At 40.1% G+C, this 25,776-nt stretch overlaps 1 protein-coding gene across 1 annotated transcript in view; it reads left to right on the top strand.

Annotated features, from left to right (window-relative positions):
* The window catches only part of kdrl (kinase insert domain receptor like), a 188,459-nt gene that overhangs the window by 130,559 nt on the left and 32,124 nt on the right, over window positions 1-25,776 (top strand). Inside the window, exons 15-22 of the mRNA XM_073058013.1 lie at window positions 9,435-9,566; window positions 10,287-10,393; window positions 12,402-12,537; window positions 14,406-14,510; window positions 17,617-17,730; window positions 21,466-21,554; window positions 22,107-22,272; window positions 24,283-24,380. Of these exons, the coding sequence (XP_072914114.1) occupies window positions 9,435-9,566; window positions 10,287-10,393; window positions 12,402-12,537; window positions 14,406-14,510; window positions 17,617-17,730; window positions 21,466-21,554; window positions 22,107-22,272; window positions 24,283-24,380 (947 nt within the window). The remainder of the gene's footprint in view (window positions 1-9,434; window positions 9,567-10,286; window positions 10,394-12,401; window positions 12,538-14,405; window positions 14,511-17,616; window positions 17,731-21,465; window positions 21,555-22,106; window positions 22,273-24,282; window positions 24,381-25,776) is intronic.

Genomic DNA, 25,776 nt, shown 5'->3' with positions numbered 1-25,776 from the left:
TTCCTCTTGTCCACGCCTACCACCCCACCAGCCCCAATCTCCAGCACATGGTTCTCTGTAACTTTCACCTTCTCCAACGGGATCCGACCACCAAACACATCTTTCCCTTCCCAACACTTTCTGCTTTCTACAGAAATTGCTCCCTATGAAGCCTCCTTGTCTATTCATCCCTCCCCACTAATCTCCCCACTGGCACTTACCTTTGCAAGCAGAATAAGTGCTACTCCTGCCCCTACGCCTCCTCCCTCATTATCATTCAGGGCCCCAAACTGTCCTTCCAGGTGAGGCAACACTTCACCTGTGAGTCTGTTTGGTGCTCTCAGTGTGGCCTGCTATAAATCGGTGAGGCCTGGCATAGATTGGGAAACCGCTTTGCTGAGCACCTATGCTCCATCCACCAGAAAATGAAGGATTTCACGGTGGCCACCCATTTTAATTCCACTTCCCACTCCAATTCCGACATGTCAATCCATGCCCTCCTCTACTGTTGTGATGAGGCCACATTCAGGTTGGAGGATCAACACCTTGTATTCTGTCTGGGTAGCCTCCAACCTAATGGCATGAACTTCAATTTCTCAAACTTCCGGTAATGGCCACCACCACCCACCCTTTACCATTCCCCATCCCCTTTTCCCTCACTCACCCTATTACCTTGCCTGCCCATTGCCTCTCTCTGGTGCTCCTCCCCTTTTCTTTCTTCCATGGCCTCCTGTCATTCTCATTAGACTCCCATTTCTCCAACCCTTTATCTCTTTCACCAGTCAACTTCCCAGCACCCCTCCGCTCCCCCCAAGTTTTACCCACCCCTCCCCCCCACCTTCTAACACTGAATCCTCATCTTTTTTCTCCACTTCTAATGAAGGGTCTCGGCCTGAAACTTCGAACATACTCTTTTCCATGGTTGCTGCCTGGCCTGCTGAATTCCTCCAGCACTTTGTGTGTGTTGCTTGTATTTTCAGCATCTGCAGATTTTCTCTTGTTTGCTCAAAAAAAAAGACACCATTTGCTTTCCAAATAAGTTGTACGAAGGACATAAAGGGCACATTGTGCAGATTTTTTAGTCTTTCTATTTAATATATGGCTTAGAAATATTTTTCATATAAATATAGTGATTAGTAATGATGCAATTGCCTTAAAAGAAATTGAATTAGAGCAGCATAATGCCTCAGAAAAAGCAGTGTTGCTGATTCAGTGCTGTCCTGCCAAAGGATTTTGGCCTGAAACATCGACCATACTCTTTTCCATAGATGCTGCCTGGCCTGCTAGGTTCCTCCAGAATTTTATGTGTGTTGCTCGGATTTCCAGCATCTGCAGATTTTCTCTTGTTTACGGCTGATACCTGGCAACCCAGCTATGATAATGACCTTTGGTGCTGTCTGTGTGGATTCAAATTCAAGTTTAATATTCATTCAACTATACACATGTATACAGCGAAACAAAGCATCATTATTCTGAGGCCAAGGTGCAAAGCACTGTACATACAGTCACACACAGCACACATAGTTACGAGAGCAAACACAGTCGCAAAATAGTATCAGCACAAGTCCTTGAGTGCCCTGGCCTGAAGATTGATGGTACATGGGATGTTATACTGGAGGCATGTTTCTGCAAGAACAAGCTGACACAATTACTGGATGTTCTTCCAGTAATTGCACAAGTTTCTCCCACATGATTTCTTCCAACTACTTGAATAGTTAATTAGCTTTTCTAGGTGCCTAGTGTAGGGTGGACGTAGGAAGTCAAATTGGAGTTAACAAATATTTAAAAGAGAATAGGTTACAGGGGAAAAAATGGAAAAATGGGACAAAGAACTTGCTCTGAGAACTGGCATGGATTTGATGGCATGAAAATAAAAGTTTTGTCACTGTGTACTGAGTCATCTGAATCATCGCGGTTTTAAGTTTGGTTCCTGGTCTGCACTAGGTTAATTGATTCCAAACAACTTGTTTCAGCAGCCTGGGGTTAAAGAAACAAAAGATCTCTCTGCATTCCTGTGCTTTAGGACTGCAATGCAGAGAGTCAGGATGCTTGGAGCCAGAGGGAGCACTAGAATGGGCTGAGCACTCAAGGAATTTATCTTACTAACACCCAAGTACAAGGCTGTACATTAAAAATATAACCGGAATCCATGGGCAGTTAAAGCAGGATAAGTTACTGGGGAGTTAAGGAATAAAACTTGGTGACGTGAAGGGACGAGGAAGTAAAGAGCTCAATGTCAGGCCTCGATCAAAAGCTGCTACATTTCTAACTTCACCCAGAACAACTATAAAAAGATTTTTATCTGAAGGCAATAAAATATTCTCTCTGTCTAGTACCAAGAAACAGTGAAGAGACACTTGGATTACAGACAACGTTGAGGGGTGGAACATTGAAATGACCAATGAAAAATCAAAACACCAGTAGATCCTGGAGATCTGAGAAAAGAACAGAAATTACTATGGCCACACCTGCAGAGTTGGTTGCCATATGCTAAATTAGTGATATTGCATTATCCCTTCACCAGTGCCCTGCCCATTTGTCAGTTCCTCGCTCTGGCAAGGACAGCAAGGAATCTCCCAGATTTTGTGTCAGCAGGTTAATTCCACTGGTGGTGATCTGCGTCCTGCCAAGATGTTTTGACAGACCTCAGAACATATATTTTAGACGAGGTTGGATAGATTTTTGCATAGTAGGGGAATTAAGGGTTATGGGGAATAGGCAGGTAGGTGGAGATGAGTCCATGGTCAGATCAGCCATGATCTTATTGAATGGTGGAGCAGGCTCGATGGGCCAGATAGCCGACTCCTGCTCCTGGACTGTTGAAGGACAGGATCCAGTGGCTGAATGACACACAGAAAGGAATGGAATTCCTGAATCAGTTTGGATGGATAACAGGACACTTGCCTTTCATTTTAATATTTTACTTTGTAATCCCTTTTATAGTACAGAATCCTGCCCATAGGCAGTGAAGAACAGATACTGCAAACACACTGCACATGAATTTCTATTTATATTTGCTAATATGTGCACCTTGTGATTTAAGATTTTTCTTGTGGCATACACATAGAAAAGTAGTGCTAGGATCATATTAGATATAAAGTATATATATATGCAAGTTATTTTCCCTTATAAAACAGGCAGCATGGAAACAGATTTTTCCCACCACATCTATGCTGACCATCAAACAACTACCTCACTAATCTCTTAATATTCTCCCCATCAACTCCCCCCACCCTCCATAGTGCCACTTATCTCCATACTGGTTGCAAATCAAAGCTTACCAATGGGCTGACGCGTTATTGGGACGTGGAAGGAAATCAAAGGACCCAGTGGAAATCCAGGTCACAAGGAGAACATGAAAACTCAATACAGACAGCACTGCAAAACAGAATTGAACCCATGTCATTGGGAGCTGTGAGACAGCGATTCTATTAGCCACACTGCTGTAAACTACCATGTGGTGTGGCTATAAAATGTTTAGTGTCGTTAAATTATTTCTACATTAAATTAAATTCCTCTGGGGATTTCAGGGCTGCAACTGGACTATTTATAATGTATATAAGGTGTTTATGTAGGTAGATATACACTAAGTGGTCACTTTAGCAGGTACATCTATATGTTTGTTAATGCAAATATTTAATCAGCCAATCATGCGGCAACAACTCAATGCATAAAAGCATTCAGACATGGTGAAGATGTTCAGTTGTTGTTCAGGCCAAACATCAGGAAGGGGAAGAAATGTGATCTAAGTGACTGACCGTGGAATGATTGTTGGTGCCAGACGTTGTATGAGTATCTCAGAAACTGCTTGCTGATCTCCTGAGATGTTTATGCATAACAGTCTCTAGAACTTATGGAGAACGGTACAAAAAAAATCCAATCAGTGGCAGTTCAGTTGATGAAAGCGCCTTGCTAATTGTAGAGGTGAGAGGAGAATGGCCAGATTGATTCAATCTGACAGGAATGCGACAGTAATTTAACCATGTGTTACAACATAAACTCTGCGGATGCTGGAAATCTGGAGTAACACATACACAATGCTTGAGGAACTCAGCAAGTCAGGCAGCATCTATGGAAATGAACAAACAGTTGACATTTGGACCAAGACCTTTCATCAGGACTGAAAGAAAAGGGGGAAGATGCCAGAATAAGAAGGTGTGGGATGTAAAGGAGGACAAGCTGAAAGATGCAGGTGAAGCCAGGTGGGTGGGGAGTGGGGGGGCATGAAGTAAGAAGCCGGGAGGTGATGGGTGGTAAAGGTAAAGGGTTGGAGAAGAAGAAATCTGATAGGAGAGGAGGATGGACCATGCGAGAAAGGGAAGGAGGAGGGGCACCGGGGCAGATGATAGGCAGGTGAGGAGGAGTTAAGTGGGCAGAGTGGGGAATTGAAGAAGAGGGAACAGAGGGGAAAAGAATTTTTGTGAAGTTACTGGAAGTCAGAGAAACAACATTCATACCATCGGGTTAGAGGCTGCCTGGATGCAATATGAGGTGTTGCTCCTCCAACCTGAAAGTGGCCCCATCATGGCAGAAGATGAGGCCATGGAACGATATATCGGAATGGGAATGGGGATTGTGTTAAAATGATTGGCCACCAGCAAATCCTGCTTGTTGCAGATTGAGCAGATGTACTCAACAACAATGGTGCATAAAAGTGCATCTCAAAGCCACAACATGTTGAACCTTGAAGTGGATTGGCTACAGCACCAGAAGACTGCAACCATACACAGCGGCCACTCTATTAGGTACTGGAGGAACTTAATAATGTGGCCACTGAATGTAATTGGTGTTTTACACTGATAATTCTCATCAGTTTGTGCAATTGTTTTTTCAAATTAGGTTTAAACTCTTCTGTGGAATTGGAATAGTAAGACCATAGACAATACGAGCACAATTAAGCCATTCAGCCTTTCGAGTATTCTCTCCAAATCCATCACAGCTAATTTATTATTCCTTTCAACTCCTTTCTCTTGCCTTCTCCCCATAGTCTTTGACACCCTGTTCTTCCAAGATTTTTCAATATAACAGCACACCAGAGTGGCAGGAGACCTTCACATATGTGAGATTTTCAGAAGGACTGAGTTTTTTGATGTGGCATGGGAATACAGTAGGGTTGGGTAGTGAATGCCGTGGATACTGTGTAGACAGACAACTATTTGTCCAAAATATTAGCAAATACTTAAGTGAAGAGAGGGATCCTCTCTGCTCAGATTACTGGGATGAAGCAAATGTTGTAGAGGTACGGTTCGGTAGGCACACCTGCTTCACCGCTGCTCATTTCTGAACCTAGAAAGTGGGAGTTTATGTGACGTGAAGGACTTCTCTTTTCCAGTGTTGATTGCTCTCTAGAAATTGCCTTTCCCTCACTTTGAGATGACTTGTTCCAAATGAGAAATTAAGTAATAATAACCTGGGGCTTTTTCTAACTTGCATTATTATCCACTTCTACCTCTTGCCAATTGCATGTTGAGGAAATGCAGGCACTGGTTGAGAACAAGATCAGAGCTGGCTTCACCGGATCCAACCAACACCACTAATTTATTAGTCACTGTCAAGGTCCAAGTACAAACATTGGCACTTGAACAAAGCAACAGAATGTCTTTCTGCACAAGCAGCTACCATTATCTCAAAAGAGAAGAAGCAGATATCTATAAAGCTTGAAAGCTACAGACTTAAAAAATAAACAGATCTACATCATTTCTGTATTGCAAGAGATGGGTTGCTGAAGCATTACAAATTATAGGCTCAATATTTTGATTGTTAGTGTTAGTATCCAAATGCAGTGCTTTCATTGGATGTTCTTATTTCTAACTATTGCTTTATTTCAAATAACGCTCTCAAGAGATAGAAAGAAGGGAAGTGAGGTGATAGACAGGGTTAATGAAAAGGAGAGCTCTGCAATACTAAGCCAGTTTATTTGAGTACAGGAGTTGGGATGTTTGATAGAAGTTGGTTAAAATGTTGGTGAGGCTTGATTTGGAGTATTGTGTACAGTTTTGATCACCTACGTACAGGAAAATGTAAATAAGATTGAAAGAGTGCAGAGAAAATTTAGAGGGATGGTGCCAGGACTTGAGGACCTGAGTTATAGGGAAAGGTTGAAAAGGTTAGAGCAACCACATGCCTTCTTTTTGCCCTCCTGATTTCCTTTTTAATTGTTCTCTTGCATTTCTTATATTCCTCAAGTCTTTCATTTATTCTTGCCTGCATATACACCTCCTTTTTTCTCTTACCAGGGCCTCAATATGTCTGAAAAACCAAGGTTCCATAAACCTGTTATCCTTGCCTTTTATTCTGACAGGAACATACAAACTCTGCACTCACAAAATTTCTCTTTTGATGGCCAAGTACCAAATACAACTTTGTCGGAATATAATCTATCCCAAACCACACTTGCTATATCCTTTCTGATGCCATCAAAGTTGGCCCTTCTTCAATTTAAAATCTCAGCTCAAGGATCAGACCTATCCTTTTCCATAATTACCTTGAACCTAATGGCATTACGATCACTAGATGAAAAGTGTTCTCCTACACAAACTTTTGTCACCTGTCCTGTCTCATTCCTTAATAGGAGATCCAATATCCCACGTTCAGTCACTGGGACTCCTATGTATTGATTAAGGAAAATTTCCTGAACACGTTAGGGAAACTCTTTTTCATCCAGCCCTTTTACAGTTTGGAAGTCCCAGTCAATGTGCAGGAAGTTTAAAATCACCTACTATTATAACCTTATGTTTCTTGCCAGTCTCCAATCTCTCTACAAATTTGTTGCTCTAAATCCTAAGGATTCTTTGAGTGGTCTATAACATAGCCCCATTAACATGGTCATACCTTTCTTATCCCTCAGATCTACCCATGAGCACTGCCACGATATTTTTCCTGACTAGTAATGCCTCTCCCCCTACTTAATCCCTCCAGCTCTATCACATCTAAAACACCTGAACCCCTGAACATTGAGATGCCATTGAGACTAACAGCTGCAATGTCAACATTCCATGTGTTGATCCATGCCCTAAGCTCATCCACCTTTTTTTACAATATTCTTTGCATTAAAGAATCCAGTACTGTGCAAAAGTCCTAGCACATAATGTATATATACTGTAGCTAGGGTACCTAAGGCTTTTTGACAGTACTGTAGTAACTTTATGTATTGCACTGAATTGCTACTGCAAATATAGAACACATTTCATGACACACGTGAGTGATGGATAAACATGCTTTTGATGTGGGTCTCTATTGTGGACTGAGAGTGACAAGGGCTCAGGGAGATGAGACTTATGATTGGGAAAAGCGGAGGGGACAGACATGCTGTAATGATCAATAAACCATTGTTTAGAATCAAAAGACTCATTATCATTTATCTCAATGCCAGTTGTGTTTGCACCCACGCTCTCCTTCTCAGCCACCTCTCCCACACTCCTCCTGTGGTGGACCGCTCTCACCATTCCCAAAATCCTTTGTTCCTGCCAGATTTACAAACTCACTCTCCACTCCACATTGCCAAATATGGTACTGTGCAAAAGTCTTAGGCATCCTAGCATTATACAGTATGCATGCCTAAGACATTTGCACAATGCCGTATGGAGCTCAGAACGTTAATCCCACTTTTGATCACTGACTTAACAACATCTTTTTCTACAATCACTCCACCACCCATTCTGAGTGCTCAGGTTACCACCCTCCTGAAACTCTGTTTTAAACCAGCCCCCACGCAGCACTAGAAAATCTTCCTGCTAGGATTTTAGTCCCCTCTGGTCCAGGTGCAAACTGTCCCTTCTGTTCAGATCCCACCATCTCTGGAAGAGAGCCCAATGATCCAAAAATCTGAAGCCCTCCCTCCTGCACCAACTCTTTAGCCATGCATTAAACCTTATGACCTTTCTGTTTCTGTCCTCACCAGCACATGGCATGGGTAGCAATCCTGGGAGTCCTGTCATTTAACTTAGCACCTAACTCCCTAAACCCATCCTTCTCATGTCATTGGTACTGGCGTGGACCACAACCTCTGGCTGCTTACCCTACCACTCTACAATGCTGTGGACTCGATCCTAAGTGTCCCCGACCTTGACAACTAGGAGGCAACAAACCATCTGGGAATCTCATTCTCGCCCACAGAACCTCCTTTCTGTTCCACTAATCAACAAATCCCCTATCACTACAGATCTCATCTTCTCCCCCCTCCCCTTCTGAACCAAGAGTGCCAGAGACATAACTTCTGCGGCTTTTTTCTGTTAGGTCATTTCCTCCCCCCCCCCCCCCCACCAAAAGTATCCAAAGCAGTATACCTTTTCTTGAAGGGAACAGCTACAGGGATACTCAGTACTAGCTGCCTGTCGACTATTCCCCCTCCTGATGGTCACCCAGTAACCTGTGTCCTGCACCTCGGTTGCAACTTCCTCTCTGTATGTCCAGTCTATCAAACTCTGAGCCTCCCAAATGATCCGGAGTTCATCCGGTTCCAATTCCAACTCCTTAACACTGTCTGTTAGAAGCTGCAGCTGGATACACTTCTTGCAGGCATAGTCATCAGAGAGATGAAAGGACTCCCTGCCTTCCCACATCCTACTAGAGGAGCATTCCAATATCCTGTTTGGTAAATCCACTGCTGGAAATTTACAATAAGAAAGAAGGAAAGAATAGATAATGAACAAACATCCGCCCATTGCCTGCGCCTCTCTTCACCAAAGCCTCAACTTCCCACTCCAAAACTGACCCGCTCTCACAATGGCCACTCTACTTAAACCCAACTTTTTTATATTGGTCTCTTATTCTATGCAATCTAATGTCTTCCTGGGAACTGTGACAGTGAAATGTGCCGAACACCCCTGCTCAGTTCTTTCAAACTCGCTTTCCTCCACACTGACTCCTTGGGACTGTGGCTGAACTTGGGAAATCTTCTAATTTGTCCCATTATCCAAATAATCGAGTAATTATTTTACTTCCTTATGTGGAATACTGTAAATCTGATTCTCTCTCAGCTTTTATTTATACTATACTTTGCCAAAGTAACCAAACTTTAGCCAGGAATAAAGTGTTCATGTTTGACTTTGTAACACCAGACTATGTAACAGTTTCTTCCCCCAAGCTATCAGACTCCTCAATACCCAGAGCCTGGACTGACACCTTACTACCCTATTGTCCTGTTTATTATTTACTGTAATGCCTGCACTGTTTTGTGCACTTTATGCAGTCCTGGGTAGGTCTGTAGTCTAGTGTAGCTGTTTTTTTTCTCTCTGTGTTGTTCTTTATGTAGTTCAGTCTAGTTTTTGTACTGTGTCATGTAACACCGTGGTCCTGAAAAATGTTGTCACATTTTCACTATGTACTGTACCAGCAGTTATGGTCGAAATGACAATAAAAGTGACTTGATTTAACTTGAATTACCACTTTAGCAAAACTTCAGTCGCAAAATAAAGAAGATTAACACAGAAATGTTGCCTCCTTTCTAAACCCAGGCATAACTTTGGAATCAGGAAACAAAACCTTGATCATCGAGAGAGTTGAACATGATGATGAAGGAGAATACAAATGCAAGGCGACAAATGAGAAGGGAACAGTGGAAATCTCAGCATACATATCTGTTCTAGGTGAGATTTCCAAGATTAAAAACCAAACTGTAATGTTCTTGGTAATGCATGTAAAGAATTGTCTGTTGATTGAAGCTTACTATGTTGTTAAGTACAAGTCATGTAACTGACTGTTCTGGGTTTGTAGCAGTTGTCTGTAGAGGATTACTGAGCCATACTGGGGAGTTCCTTGAAGTAAACAACCATGGCTGTGTGGAGTTCAAGTCTGTTTAGTTTCTGACCACTCTGTGTTAGTTGCGATATTTAACAGGACCAATTCGTTAATTACAGGAAGTAGGGTGGTGCAGATCTGGCTCTAGTGCTATGTGTGCTAATATGGGCTGTTTGTTTATCTGCTGAATATTGTACATAAAATTCTATATCAATTTCATGTATTTTATAATTATTCTGTTTTTTTCTTTGTGGTTTTACCTCCCTTTTTTGTTTGTGCAGCTTATCTGGTTGCATCTGTGGTGACAGAAATAGAGGCAATGTTTTAGTTCATCAGGTATCAAGGAAAGATCATTGACCTGAAACCTTGGCTCGGTTTCTCGAACTGCAGCTGCTCTCTGGCCAGATGAGTCTTTCCAACTTCTCTGTTTCTTTAGATCTCCTCGACACTCATCACAACAGAGGAATCTGTAGATAACACACAACCTCTGACACCACAGGAACATTGAAACCTTTTCCACGAAAGATGACAAGTTTTTTTTTAAAACTTCTTTTTTATTTCCATTTTAGGGTCAGAAGAAAAGTCCAACTTGGAGCTGATCATCTTGGTGTGCACGGGCGTGGCAGCCACACTCTTCTGGCTTTTACTCACACTTTTTATTCGGAAACTCAATAAGGTGAGCAACCTTTCTGCATGTTAAATTTATGTTAAGAGATCAAAATGTCACACGTGGGAAAATTGAAAAATTCATGTGACTGAGGAATCATTGCTACTGATCAAGTATCAACCTCCCCTCAGAAATTCTACATCACTATGTCTGAAATGTTACCATTACATTCATCGCAGATTTGTTTATAATGTGCAAGCTCTGACCAGTGTTCTACCCTCAGGAAAAGTGGAACTGAAACTACTTCTACTAAAAGAATCTAAACAAACATTCCATAAATTTAATACTTACATGAGAGGTCTGTGTATAAAATCAGCCCTAGTCACGAGCAGTAATGCAATCATAATTGTGAAGCAGTGAATCATTGTGGTTTGAAATAATAAAATTCCATTGTTTATGTGAAGGAATTATTGATGGATTTGAGTCAGTTAATCTCAGATTCAACTGCCAATTCAGAAACGTGCACGTATGTGATAGCCTGATACACCAGTGTAGAACTAGGAGATCAATACAACTCTTTGTTAGACAGCTACCTTCAGGTGGGCCATGAAAGGAGTCCCCTGCATTATCTGGAATTGAGCTTCATCTAGTAATCTGTTTCATTACTGCCTGTGAGAACTTGTGCAAAATTGACTGCTATAATTTTTAAAATAAAAACAGAAGATGATGCAAATACTCAGCAAGTCAAGCAGCATCCAGGAAGAACAACATTAATGTTTCTGGTTAATGTTCTTTCATATCTTATAGTATTTGGTTTTGCACAGCTGCTCCCTGAGTTGCAACATTTTTTGTTTTCATTTCAAATTTATAGCATCTGTGGAGTTTTGCTTTTGTTCCACGCTTCCTAATGCCAACACTTTAAAAAATGCATATTGTCTCTAAAGTACTGTGGAATATCCAGAGTTGTACCAGCCGGCACATGGTTGCAAGTTTGAACTTTCCTTGGGTTGCTGGAATTCTTCAGGTATCATATCTTTACAGTCCATCTCTGATTCCAAAATCAAAACACAGAAAATGTTGGAGGAACCCAGCAGGTCAGGCAGCATATTTGAAGAGGGACAAACAGTCAATGTTTTGCACCAAGACATTGTCGTGTTGAAAGGTCCTGGCCCAAAATGTCAACCGTTTATTCCCCTCCATAGATCTGCCTGACCTGCTGAGTTCCTCCAGAATTTTGTGTGTATTGCACTGTATTTCCAGCATCTGCAGAACCTCTTGAGTTAATGACATAAATATTTTGCTTTGGTGATGAAGTTTGCCTTTTAAGCCTATCTGATCATTCAGTCACCCCAGTGTTGTACCATGCTCATGAATTTTCAAACCATGAAGCACAATATTCCTGGCAGACCTGCCAGCCTCTAACGAGAATGAGGAGGCAAGAAATTGACATTAGTAAATGTGCACAGCATTGCATTTTAGCAGCCCTTGTGCAATGCAAAACAAAAGAAAAAAATTCTCATACCTCTCATGAAAAGATTCTTGTTCTCATACCTCTCCCACCTTCTGTGGACATCCCTCCATTGACATGAGTCCTCGACATGTGGCATTACTTTGGTAGACATCCTGAAATATATTCCTGCTCTTCACATTTCAGTGTAAGGTGTCAACTTATCAAAGTGGTATTAAAAACATGTTTTCCACGCTTTACAGCACAAAGTCAAAGGGGCATTTCTTAGACTGTTCCTAACCCTACATGTTTTAATTTCTCTATAAATTTGTCTGAAGGGCAGCTGAAACATTTAAGAGAAATAGTTGTTACAAACTGGTTTATGTGTGTCAAAAACTGGGGCTTTTTTTAATATACTTTAGCCAGTCAGGCGAGTCATGGGGAGGGTTTAGACACATCTCTAGTAACCTGGTGTACATTAGCTAGTTCAGTACAGGGTAGAGGTGACACTTCCCTGATCTGTTTTACCCTCTTAATAAGCTAGTTGATGCTTTTAGCCATTAGAACACAAGAGCTATGCAGGCAACACTTTGGTGATGTGAACTGACAACAGCCCATTATTTCTTGCAGCCACGCAGCGCAGATGTTAAAACAGGGTATTTGTCAATTATAATGGATCCAGATGAGGTGCCATTAGATGAGCAGTGTGAACACTTCCAGTATGATAGCACAAAATGGGAGTTTCCCAGAGACAGGCTCAAGCTTGGTAAGTGTAATATGAATTAAATTAAAGTGGACTCTTTGTTGTTTCTTATGATGCCTTTAGTTTTATACTCTCTCCTTCAAAACATTCATCAGTTGGATCTAGAGTTTGAAACCTTGGTTCGTTTGAGCTTCCTCCATTAGCACAGCCTTTCCCAAGTTCTCCTTCTTCCTGTAATCCATCACCCATCCATTACTTGCTGGAACTCATCTGCCCTTCCAGTTTAAGGCTAACAAGGCCTGGGCTGATTTGTCTATACCTGAGTGGTGGTGAACTGACTTTTTGAAATGTGCAGCAGCAAAGTAGAATTATGATATAAATTACTAGACCATTTCAGAGGGCATATAAGAGTCGACCATACTGTTGTGGGTCTGGAATCACATTCACCAGAATGAATCTGGCAAAGTTCCTTCCTGGGACAATTAGAGAATGAAACGAGTTTTTCCAACATCACCAGTCCTGAAGAAGGTTCTCAGCCCGAAACGTTGACTTTTCATTTCCCTCCATAGATGTTGTCTAACTATCTGAGTCTCTCCAGCATTTTGTGTGTGTTTCTCTGGATTGTTAGTCCACATCTCAGGATTGCTCATTCAGTAATTTAACCCCTGTTCTACAGCTGCTCCTTCCTACTGTTGGCATATGGTCTTGTTCTTTCTCACCGTCTCTGTCTTTGGGATTCCCCCTTTCTTAGCAAGGAGCAACTAACGGTGTTTCATTTAGTTTTAGTTTCACATTATATGACACTGATTTGGATGATGGAATTGATGGTTTTGTGGCTGAATTTGTGAGCAGTACAAAGATAGGTGGAGGGGCAGATAGTGTTGAGGAAGCACAGAGTCTGCAGAAGGACTTGGACGGAATAAGAGAATGGGCAAAGAAGGGGTAGAGTGTAGGGAAGTGTATAGAATGCACTTTGGTAAATGGAATAAAGGCCCAGACTACTTTTTATAAACCGAGCAAATTTAGAAATCAGTGGTGCAAAGGGGCTTGGGAGTCCTCAAGCAGGATTCTCTGAGAGCATGAAAGATTACAGGGAGGAAAAGATGGGGTTCATTTGCTCGTTACTACCATTTGATTTTATTGATAGATTCCCTCCACCATCTAATTGTAAATTTTGGTATAAATTTTTTTTGCTGGCGGTTTAATGTTGATATTTAGAAGCTTTTTGTATGACGCATGACTCCGGGGTTGAACACCTAATGGGTTCTTTTTTTTTCCTCACCTTTTTCTTGCTTTAGTAGGGATTTTCTTTCTTCTCTTTTTTTTTTGTGTCACCATATTTTTCAATCCTTAATATTGTTTTTTATTCCCTTTTGAGACATTGTAAGTGTTATTTACTTCGATGTACTCTTGTTATTTTGGATAATAATAATAATAATAAAAAGATTTGAAAAGAAAGAAAGATTACAGGAAGAATGAGGTTGAGAGAGATAATAAATCAGTCATGGTAGAATGGCTGAACTGGCTCAATGGGCTGAATGGCCTAATACTGCTCCTGTATCTTATGATCTTATAATAAAGCCTACTGGCCCCCTGGCAATTGCTTCCCCAGGAGGCTGAATTCTATCCTGATGTTTGTGAAGCTCAGCCCCAAACCCTGAGCAAGTATCCAGTGTCTGCTCTGGGTAAAAACCATAATGCTTCACCCTCATTCCTTGGCTTCTTCTTCAGATGATGGCAATGTGTCGAACTGTGTTACAACCTGTAAAAGAACTAATATTGTCTGTTTTCTTATGGAGTCAGGCCACTATTGTGCAGAGTTTAATTCATTTTCATTATTATCTGATAGTTTGCGCTGAATCGTGCCATTTTGTTCAGGCAAATCCAAAAAGACTCTTGTTAACTGACTCTATTTCTATGCCTAACCACAGGCAAAACACTGGGACTTGGTGCATTTGGCAAAGTGGTGGAGGCATCTGCTTTTGGGATCGATAAGTCATCAACCTGTAAAACTGTGGCAGTGAAAATGCTGAAAGGTATGTTTCTGCACCTCAGCAAATTGTTATTTTGTGGAGGCACAGCAGTTATTAAAATTAGCTGTTGATTATAGGCAGTTCTAATATTTTCTAGGTATTTAAATGAGTCATTCTAGAATGTTAAGCTACAAATCAGACATAAGCTGCACCCCCAAATGTTAAGGAATGCTGCTCTTTCGCCTTGTCCAAATCTACAGTGGAGCTTAAAACTGTGTGGCATGCTTTTTTTTTACATTTTTGTCATTCAGAGCTTCTTAATAGAACTAAACAATTGATTTACTTTTAACACTGGAGACTCAGAATTGAATGAAATTAAACTTCAGCAGGGAACGCAAAGCAGTGAAATCACTTTTTTTTTTGCTGCCTTTTACTTCGGCTCCCAATGGACAACCAAAGAAATAACTCCGTGCCTATCTAGTTATACTCCCATTGTATAGATTCTTCAACAGCAGGGGTTCCCAACCTTTTTTATGTCATGGATCCTACCATTAACCAATTTTTTCGCTTAGTGCATGAATGAAGTATTGACCAGAAATCTTCCCTAACGTTCTATAAGAACTAGAAGGGAGTGTCGGCTATTCTGTTGCTGTGCCTTCTCCTGCATCATTTTTATCCTAAAGTCACTTTCCTGCCAATACTGCCTAATCTTTGATTCTCCTAATATTGATTTCTGCTCCAAATTTACTTGGCAATGGAGCCGCCACATCATCCCTCACACACAGTTTCTTAGTTTTATAACTACTTATATATTAACTGTAATGTCTAGCAATCCTGACTTTGCAAAAGAAATGGTAGAAAGTTGAAACAAGTAATTCTTCAAAATAATATGTACTGGAAGTTGGCCATTCTGGCTAAAAAAGTTGATGAGTAGTCTGTTTTATCTCAGTAACAAGGATCTATTGATTATCCCAACGCACTTCCTTGTGCCAAAATTATTTCCTCCCCCCAGCAGTGATTGATGCTGCTTTCACAGATCAGAAATAACAAGTTAGGAACATAAACTTTATCTGTGTTGTCCATTGAATGCACTGGAGGATTAAAGCTCTAGTTGTCTCTGCTCCAAATCAGATCACCTAACATATGGATATAAAATTTTGAGCTTACTTACCTGTATGGCCAAAGTTAGAAGTAATCTGATATCTGTATTGCAACTTTCACATCCTCAGCATAGCCAAGAGATCCGTGGCCCAAAAATACTTTTGCAGCAGAGTGGCTGTTTCATTTTTCCAACTAAATATGATCTCACATCTATGAGGAAGTGAATTGCCAATCTGTTTTAGAATCATACAGCACAAGAGGCCCTCCAGCCTATCACACCCATACCCATCTACACAATTTCCATTTTCCTGCATTTTGAAATTTCAAGCTTCAAAGCAAATTTATTATCAAAGTGCATGTATGCCACCATATATCACCCTGAGATTGCAGGCATTCACAGTACATTCAAAGAAACACAATAAAATTAATGAAAGGCTGCACAGAAACAAGGGTGGACAAACCACCAATGTGCAAAAGACAACAAATTGTATATGCACTTAGTATATATAAATTGTGCATATACTTCTATACCTCAGCCTCCTTGCTCCAGGGAAAACAAGGCAGGCCTGTCCAATATCTCCCCGAACCAAAGTCCTTCAAGCTAGGCAACTTACTGGTAAATCTCCTCTGCATTCCTAATGCAATCACATCCTTCTCCCAATTTTGATAATGGTATCTGAGGGTTACTTGTTCAGCAGGTCATTACCAGCACTTCTACGCTGCAAAATCTGCTCTCTTGATAATCAATCCTGTAATTGACCAGAAACCCATCACCCCCAAATATTGAAGTCCTTGATTACTTTATCCTGCACTAACATCCAATGACAATGTCGAAACTTACCATTCCACCCCCCCCCCCCCAAGCTAATTAACCCATGCAGTCGACCCTCCCCAACACTTCTTTGCTGATCACAGGCCTGGACCAACACCTACTCTTAGGCTTACCTAATTTTCTTTGTCTGTTTTGCTATGGTGATGCATGTGGAGGAAAGGTCTTCATTTTGTACAAGGCCACGTGGCAATGTGACAAGATGATGGGTTCATGCACTGCCGAATTTACCAGGAATAGAGTCTCAAACAAGATACTTGTTGGCCCCTTAAACATTGTCTATTTAATCTGCTGTACCTTAACCTTTCATTTTAAAAGTCAGTATTAAGTATTGTGGCTTCAGATGTTGTAAGTCTTATTTATCTCAGATTCCTATATTTCACAGTTCATAAAATAAGAGCTATTGTGTTGAGGTTTATTTTAGTCAATGGTATTTTTCATCAGAAATTCACACAATAGTGTGTATTCATTTGGAGCCTTGTGAGTTGTACAAGGTTACAGGTATGGCTTTCAATGGGATGTCACAAGATCCAACTTGAATTTCAGCCTCAATCATTTCCAAATTTTTTTGGAAGAGATACAGTTCATTTTCCAATTTGGCATGAGATGTTTCACAGAGGGACAAAATCAGACCTAAGTTAACCAAGGAATGTCCTTAATGCCATCTGTAGAGTTCTCTAACAACTGAAGTTCTTCAGTAGAAAAGTAATGGCAGTATTTGTGAGATAGATTGTTAGTGGAAGTAGATAGTAGATAACTTCTGACTATCAACTACTTTCTGTATTGTTATAATGCACTTTCTGCAACAAGGTGATTGAATTATCCAGCACTAATGCACACCAGGACATACAATACAACCCCTTCCCCAGCCCTGCAACCACTTCCTCATTATCATGTGGTGAGGCTCCTCCAGTCCCTTTCCACAAAGAACAGTCAAATAAAAAAGCACATCACTGAGTATGAGCAGCTAAAACAGGTATGGTCTGACACTGGGCCTAGGGTTAACCCTTCACTATCTTGGCCATGCTAACTTCAGGGGTCACGTGAACAGAGATCAAAAACCACCAAAATAAATAACAACTTTCTAATATTTATTTGTTAGCATCCTCACACACTGTTGATGCATTCTTTGAAATTTCATGTACACGGTATTCTGTTTAACTTCAAGTGTTTGTTATTGGAAGTGATGAGTTCACTGTGTTTATTGTGCTTGTTCACTATAATCTCACTCTTCAACAGAGGGGGCTACTGCCAACGAGTGTAAAGCACTTATGTCAGAGCTGAAAATCCTTATCCACATCGGCCACCATTTAAACGTAGTGAACATACTTGGAGCCTGTACCAAGCCTGGAGGTAAGGGCTGAAGCTTACAGCATCTGCTAAACCACTAGTGAATTTTGACGGCTCCCGCTTCTTTACAACATTCCTCCCTCTCTCTGCAGAAATAGCTCTAATGTTCTTTCGAATCAATCAGCACTGAGAATTTCAATGGTCTACCCCACTAAATGAATCCACAATTCTATTTTCTTTATGTTAGCATAAGCAATAAGCTCCCTGTTTGCTTTATGAGAGCTCTAAATAATGGATGCTCCTGACACACTCAAAGACAAAGTATTTTATTTACAAAATTAAACAGTGTCAAAGACTCAATCTCAGTTTAAATTACGAATTTAAATTAAGAACATTGCTTCCTGAATTTCCAGCAAGATTTATTTTTTGATTTGTTAAGAATATCATTCAGAGAGAGAGTCCGCATTAAGTAGGGCATCTCCTGTCAGTCTGATCACCTAGAGTAGCAGAAATAATGGAGGAAGAGTCGCGGTTAGATGTGTGAAGCACATCAGCTAAATTGTGGAACAGTTCTTCAAGTTTTTGGACCCAGTTTGAAGGACCCAATTTTACTAATCAGGTCACCCTGTGTGCAATGCTAGGCAGTGGGCCCATGTCACTCAGGCTTGTGGAAACCCCCTGCAGCTGGTAAGTTACACGGGTAAGTCCCTCACATTCCTTTTGCAGTTTAACCTTCAGGCAAATCCAGGAGAAGCATAAAGGCATCTCCCTGCTCCACCAGATCACAAACATCCTACTTCTCCCACTGTCCCTACTCCCTTCAGCCCTACATCTGAAACAAACCAGGATCAAATTACTATCCTTTTATCTGGAACTTGAATTTACCAGTATTAAATATTTTTTATATAAAAATCAAAATAAATTTGCTTCATGCATTCTTTAGAATGAATATTATTTTTACAACTTATGTATCACATGGAATGATACAGCATAATTCAGGCCATTCAGCCCATCAGTCTATTTCAATTCCATGCAAGAACAATGCAGCTAAGCACAACCTCTGCCCTCTCCCAAAAGATAAATGCTGTCCTTTCAGATAATTACATTATTCTCTTTCAACTTTACAATTCATTATATATCTTCATCTGTTTTCTGTAATAAACATGTTTTATTTGCTATTAAGATAATGAATTTTTATTTTCAAGTTAACAGCACCCCTGCTATGGAAAAGGACTATTCCTGTTGGCTAATCCTAGTATACCAACAGGACAGAACCAGTAGCAAAGGGCTAACATTAAAGCTGAAAATTAGGCATTCTGATTGTTATTCATTGATCCCTTTTAGAATATGCTTAAGTGTGGCACTGGATGCAAGGCTTTCATGGTACAAAATCTTAACACTGTTCACTGTCTAGGCACACACATAAACTATAGCCACTTACTGTAACAGGAGGAGACAGAGAATGACTAATGCCTGCAGATCATAACTACGATAATTTAAGGATATTATTGGAAGGAATAAATTTTCAGTCAAGAGGAAATACTTTAATTTTCCCCTTTGACTTCCAGCAAGCTAGAGGATCAATTCATCTGCTAACATGGCATTTTACTGCTGAGTTGCCACTCTGTGATCCACTTTTGCTGGGAAATATTGTCATTAATCATTTGGCGACTGACACTTCTCTACAAAAATGACATCAGTTTTAAGCTCTGCACAACAATATGGATGTGCCAAAGTTGTAGGTGATGAGTGTGTTAGAATTTCTCACAACTGCAACCCAAACTCATCATTGCTGGGTGTCAGCTAGTACAACCTATGTACAAGCCAGAGCTCCGAAGGATCAGATTCTCTCTCAATTTTAATGGAGAGCTTCTGCAGCAATGAATTGACGTGCTAGGTTTTTCGTAGATTATTTTGTTTCAACTTTATTAACTTTTAATCATTTTTATTTGTTCTTATTACTTTAATCATTTTAATAGACTTTGAATATTATCAAGTTTCAAAGACTTTAAAATACTTGACAACTTTGACAGTCAGCTAAATTGGAAGTGTAGCCTAGCCAACTATCAAATGTTTGAGCTGCTGTATGGGTGGCCAGCCCATGTGATAGAAGCTCCAATGCAGAAGGTTATGCTAACACATTTAATTTTGACAGGACAAATGGACTGTCTCCTCTCTGCAAACTCCCATTGGGGCAGCTGCATGAGGCAATTGTACTCTTTTCTGCATAGAGTTAACATAAACAGGGCTCTGCTCTCTGCCAATTCTGAGTCACTGTTGGTTTCATTCTGCTATCTGGAAGTAAGGTTAAACATCCACAGCACAAACCAAAACTAAAGGATGCTCATCGTATTGGGATGATTAGCTTTTCTTGCACCTCTTCCACTACGATAGCTACCCAAAGAATTCGACTATTATTACGTAAATGGTACCATGGCTCATGGCATGTGAATAAAGTCACTGGAGAGAAGTACCTGGTACACATGAAGTCATCTTTTATTCAACTAAGTGAGACACAGCAGGCATCATATTGAGACCCTTTCAGAGGAACAGGCCTACTCGATCCAACGATATATGACGTTTTATATGCTAAAGATCAAAGAACAATTCTATATTTACAATGTTTCAACAATGCTTTCTTTGAATTACATATAACTTTCACACCTTCTTTTTACACACACACACACACACACACACACACACACACACACACACACACACACACACACACACACACACACACACACACACACACACACACACACACACACACACACACACACACACACACACACACACACACACACACACCACCCAAATTAATTTTAAATCAGCTTTGTCTGGACTTCCAATTAAGGGTGGTTTATTGCTCTTAGGAACACGTTGTTCAGGGCTACATTTAAAAATTAATCTACAGTTCATATTCAGATCTGATGATTAGTGGATGAAGTGAATACTTTGCTAAACACTCTAAGTCCTGAATATCTAACAGCTCATTGCAACCAACTGGGTGTTATCTAAACTAATAGCATCTGTGGAGTCAAAAACTGAAAGGTAATGACAAACGAGAAAATGTGCAGATGCTGGAAATCCAAAGCAACACACACAAAATGCTGGAGGAACCCAGCAGGCCAGGCAGCATCTATGGAAAAGAGTACAGTCGATGTTTCAGGCTGAGATCCTTCTTCAGGATTGGAAAGAAAGAGGGGAAAACTCCCCCCTTCTTCTCCCTTCCTTTATAGTCCTGGTGAAGGGTCTCTGCCCAAAACTTGGACTGTTTTTGCTTTTCCATAGATACTGCCTGGCTTGCTGGGTTCCTCCAGCATTTTGTGTATGTTGCCTGGAAGAGTTAATGTTTCTGGTCAATGAACCTTCCTTAGAATTGCAAAGGTGTTTGCATAGTTTTGGCAGGCTTTGATGGTCTGACATGTTGATTCTGTCGCTCTCTCAATGTACACTGCCCAACTGCTGAACTTTTGCATACTTTATTTAGCATCTGCAGTTGTTTTTTTGTTTAACTTTAATGTGTGTTCTCTACCTTGGGTACTGAGTGGTACCACCCTGCACATTGCATGCTGTCTGATATGAATGTTTCTTCAAGCATATCTATCAATCCAGAAGGAAGAAATGTTTCCCAGCCCAAATTAACTTTTCATAATCAAGATGACAGTTTTAATCCAATCCTCATTTTTTGGCATGTTTATATAAACACACAGACATTAAAAATTCCCAAAAGATGTACCATTGCTGACTTCTCAAAAATGCATTTTTGATCGTTATGTTTTCTTTTCCCTCCAGGACCTCTGATGGTAATTGTAGAATATTGCAAGTATGGAAATCTGTCCAACTACCTCAGGAACAAAAGGAATGATTTCATTTTAATCAAGGTACTGCAAGAGAGAATGAGAGCAAGATTCAATATAATCTGAGAGATGATGGTCTAATTAACAACCCAAAACTTGCAATTAATAAATATTTTGTTATAACACAGCAAAAGACTTATGTTCAGCACTACACTGGCTAATTCAATAGTATTGAATCTTCACATAAAGCAGGTACTTGCAATAAAATTGATTAATATCAGTTGCATTGGATTGTAACTAATAACAGAATGTAACTGATGATGTTATGAGTGTGCTATATGACATCTGCTTCAAGTTGTATGTTTTTTACAAATACAAGAAATCACATAATCAGGAACAGAAACAGTCCACCTGGACTAATATGGAATAATAGAAAAAAATTATAAAAACAAACGGCTCAGGCATCTAAACGATGGGTTTTGCCTTGGATCTCAAATCAAGTGGCATTGCTTCGTGTGAGGAACCTTCAGCTGGTCCACCTCTGGATGATTTTCATTGAAGCTCATCACCAATTTCCATCTATTCTATACACCTGCCTTGCTGGAGTCTCTAAATCTGGAATCTGTCTATTTTCAGTGTCAGAAGAATGTCAGCCAGCCTGAGACACTCAGCGATGAGACCAGCCCTGACATCCTGGAGAGCACAAAGCGTAGACTGGAGAGTGTGGCGAGCACAGGAAGCTCCACGAGTTCCGGATTTGTAGAAGATAAGAGTTACAGTGACACAGAAGAGGAAGAGGAAGGTAAATCCATCTTCCTTCCTCGTGTGCTACTTTGGGAATAATTCAATTGCCATTATTGTTCACGTTAATCTGTTGCAACTATTAAAAATCTATCACAGGAGTAGTTTATTATACAAGTGGGGCATTTCCTCTTCAAAAGTGAATCCCCGATTGGTTTTAAATAGACCTGCTTAAAAATCAAAACATCCTGTTGGGCTTTAAAAAGAAAACAAGACTTTATTTTACAAATATACAAAAGTTTTTTCACTACCAAAAATACATTAAATAATCAAGGGTCCACAAAACTATTTACAATTTCAAATTAAAATATGATTGCTATTATCTACAAAGCATTCCAGTCCCTGAGGTGCCCAATCAGCAGACTGCATTTATATTATTGTGGAACAACTTTTGAACAAAGCTGTCCTGTGAGGAGCTATCATATTGAAATCCGCTTCCGCTGAGTCAGTCATTGATTGGCCCGTTTAAAGGATGAAGCCGCTCTTTCCCTTTGGTTGCCTTGTACACCGCGGAACCGGTTTCTGGTTCTGGGTATAAGAGTAGCATGTGGGGAAGGCCCAAACTCTTTCAATTTCAATCTCTTTTTTATTGATTTCCAAATAAAGAATATACAAATCGGAAGAGGAGTTTAACAAGTAGATAATATAAAAGACATTTAAACAGCAAAAGTAAAAACAAAAAGTATATAATATCAAAATCAAATAAGTAAAATATTATGCTGTTATATATACAATGGTCAAAAATCCACAACTCCTCATACCAATCATAAAAACAAAGATTGGAAATTTTATTGATAAGGGGAAAAAACCCATTAACTAAACTGAAACAAAAAACAAAAAAAAAGAAAGAGAAAAAAAGGAAAGAATAAGAAAGATTGGGCAGTCCAATTGAGGATAAAATTAGGAAAAAAAAAGAGAGAGAGAAACAAAACACATCCTTCCAGTCATCTCCAAACCTTCATGGATAAGGATTTTCCCCAAAGAGAATAAAGAAAAATAAATAAATAAAAATAAATTAAATCGTGTGAAAATATTGAATAAAGGGTCACCAGACTTGTTCAAAATTAAAGGATGTATCAAATGTCCGGCTTCTAATTTTCTCCAAGCTTAGACATGACATAATGGAGGAGAGCCAATAGAAAACAGTAGGTTAGATTCTTTCCAGTGTAACAAAATAGCTCTCCTAGCCAGTAAAGTTGAAAAAGCTATCACATGTTGGGCAGAAGCAGACACTTGGCTTGCTTCCTCCGGAATAATCCCAAAAATTGTTGTAAGTGGATTAGATTGTACATCCATATCTATAACTTTAGATAATATTCCAAACACATCCCTCCAAAAATTATTTAAACTTACACATGACCAAAACATATGTGTTAGAGTAGCCATTTCTGCATTACACCTGTCACAAATAGGGCTTATATTTGGAAAAATATGCGCCAATTTATCTTTGGACATATGGGCCCTGTGTACTATCTTAAACTGAATTAAGATATGGCGTGCGCAGATAGATGAACCAGCCTCTTTCTTTCGTCCCCAGGGCCCACTTCAGGCTGAAATCATGACCAGCGCTGAAGGACCATTGAGAAAGGGCGTTGCGTTTACTTAGTTAAGAATCCATTTGTAGAATGCTTATTTCTTCAATCTCATAATTTGGGAAGATTTAATGGAGTACCTGTTAAGTTTAAGGCTGACTGAATGTCTAGTATTGTGCCTTCTGTTGTTTGGCCGGCTTAGTGTTTCACTGTTCATTGTTAAATAAATAGTTAACGTGCCCATTCGAAATCTGTGTCTTCTGGTCCACTCAGTCTGCGTCCACATTACAAATGGGTCGGTGACAATCCAATGCCTTTTGCTTCAGTTTGGTACCACTTTTCCGAATTTGGATCCTGAAATACATATCTACAGCAGGATCTGCCAAAATGGAATATTGATATGATGTACAGCATTTAATTATGACATGATTGCATCACTCTAGGCTGAATACAATGCTGATCCTCAATCTGTTTTCCAGATGGTGAAGACCTCTACAAACGGCCCTTGGCCATGGAAGACCTGATTTGTTACAGTTTCCAAGTGGCAAAGGGCATGGAGTTTTTGGCTTCAAGGAAAGTAAGCTAAATCCCAGTTTTCACTTTACTGTGTCCTAATGCAGGGTCTCAACCCAAAGTATCAGTTTGCACTTTCCGCCTCCACAGATGCTTCTTGAACAGCTGAGTTCTTCCAGCATTTTGTTCTTTGTTCATTTGCTTTACTCTCTTTGGTACCTTGTGCCTTCACAACTAACATGGGAGTTCATCAAGCAGTGAGGGTGTTGAAGTTTAAATAATTTGAATGATCTGTGCTCCCAATTCACCAGGTAAAAGTGCCAACTTTTAACCAGATGAAGAAGAGTAGGGGAAGGGCAGAACCTACACATATCTATACAGCAAATGATCCATCTGTACAGCAATGAAGCCTTGCCTCATTGGACAGTGGAATTTACTATCATGAGAATTGCTAGGTTCTCATGATAAGTAGCATAAATAGATAAGTAGCTGAAAATAAGTTGCAGCAGCGCCAGAATATCACAGTAATGCACAAAGTGCCGTTAGTGTAAGTATTTGAGTCCTTGTGTGTGCATGTGTGTGCTCACAGTTTCAGTCATTGCTCTGTGGGAGTGGTGTGATGGAGGCCATGGCTCTGGGGTAGAAGCTGTTCCTCAGTCTATTTGTTCTGGCTTTTAGTGTCCTGAACCTTTTGCTGGAGGCAGCAGGTCAAAAAGGGAGTGGCCTTGGAAATCGGATTCATACTTAAGTATAGATCGTTGGAAGAATGAAATTTTCAGCTGCATTCCACTTGAAAAAATTACTTATAATTTAAGAGATAAATATGAAATATTTCTGAAAATTTGGCGCCCTTATTTTCAAAAGATAGGATTAAATATATAGGTGCTCCGAAGATAAAGTTATTGGTTATTTGGGGAAAGAAATAAATATATATACTAAAGCTATTATGAACTCCGTGGAGCATGTGGGGATCTTCCGATATCCAGGCATTCTTTCTTTCTTTCTTTTTTCTTCTCTCTTTTTTTCTCTTTCTACAGGGATATGTTAGGGGGGAGGGGTTAAGGGGAAGGGGGAAGGGTTGATAATTTTTTTTTCCTTCTGTAACTATTTGAAAATTCAAAAAAAAATTATAAAATTTAAAAAAGGGAGTGGCCGGGGTGTGTGGTGTCTCTGGTTATGCTGATTGCTTTCCTCCTGAGTCTGCTGGAATAGATGGTGTCCAATCCTGGGAGCTCCATCCTGTCTTTGGAAAGTGGGAGGAAACCTACACAGTCACAGAGAGAACATAATAACTCCTTATAAACAGTAGTGGGAAATGAACCCAGGTCACTGACATTGTAATAGTGTTACGTTAACTACTGTCCTACCACGCCGACCTGCTTGACTGCTTGTGAGATGAAGGAATGGAAAGAATTGCAGAAAGGTTGAGATGAGACAGATGGCCATATAAAACATTGGTT

Source organism: Hemitrygon akajei, chromosome 10 (assembly GCF_048418815.1).
Source record: "Hemitrygon akajei chromosome 10, sHemAka1.3, whole genome shotgun sequence".
Taxonomy (NCBI): Eukaryota; Metazoa; Chordata; class Chondrichthyes; order Myliobatiformes; family Dasyatidae; genus Hemitrygon; species Hemitrygon akajei.
The sequence above is the reverse complement of the archived record's forward strand: the minus strand, read 5'-3'. Positions and strand labels throughout refer to the sequence as shown.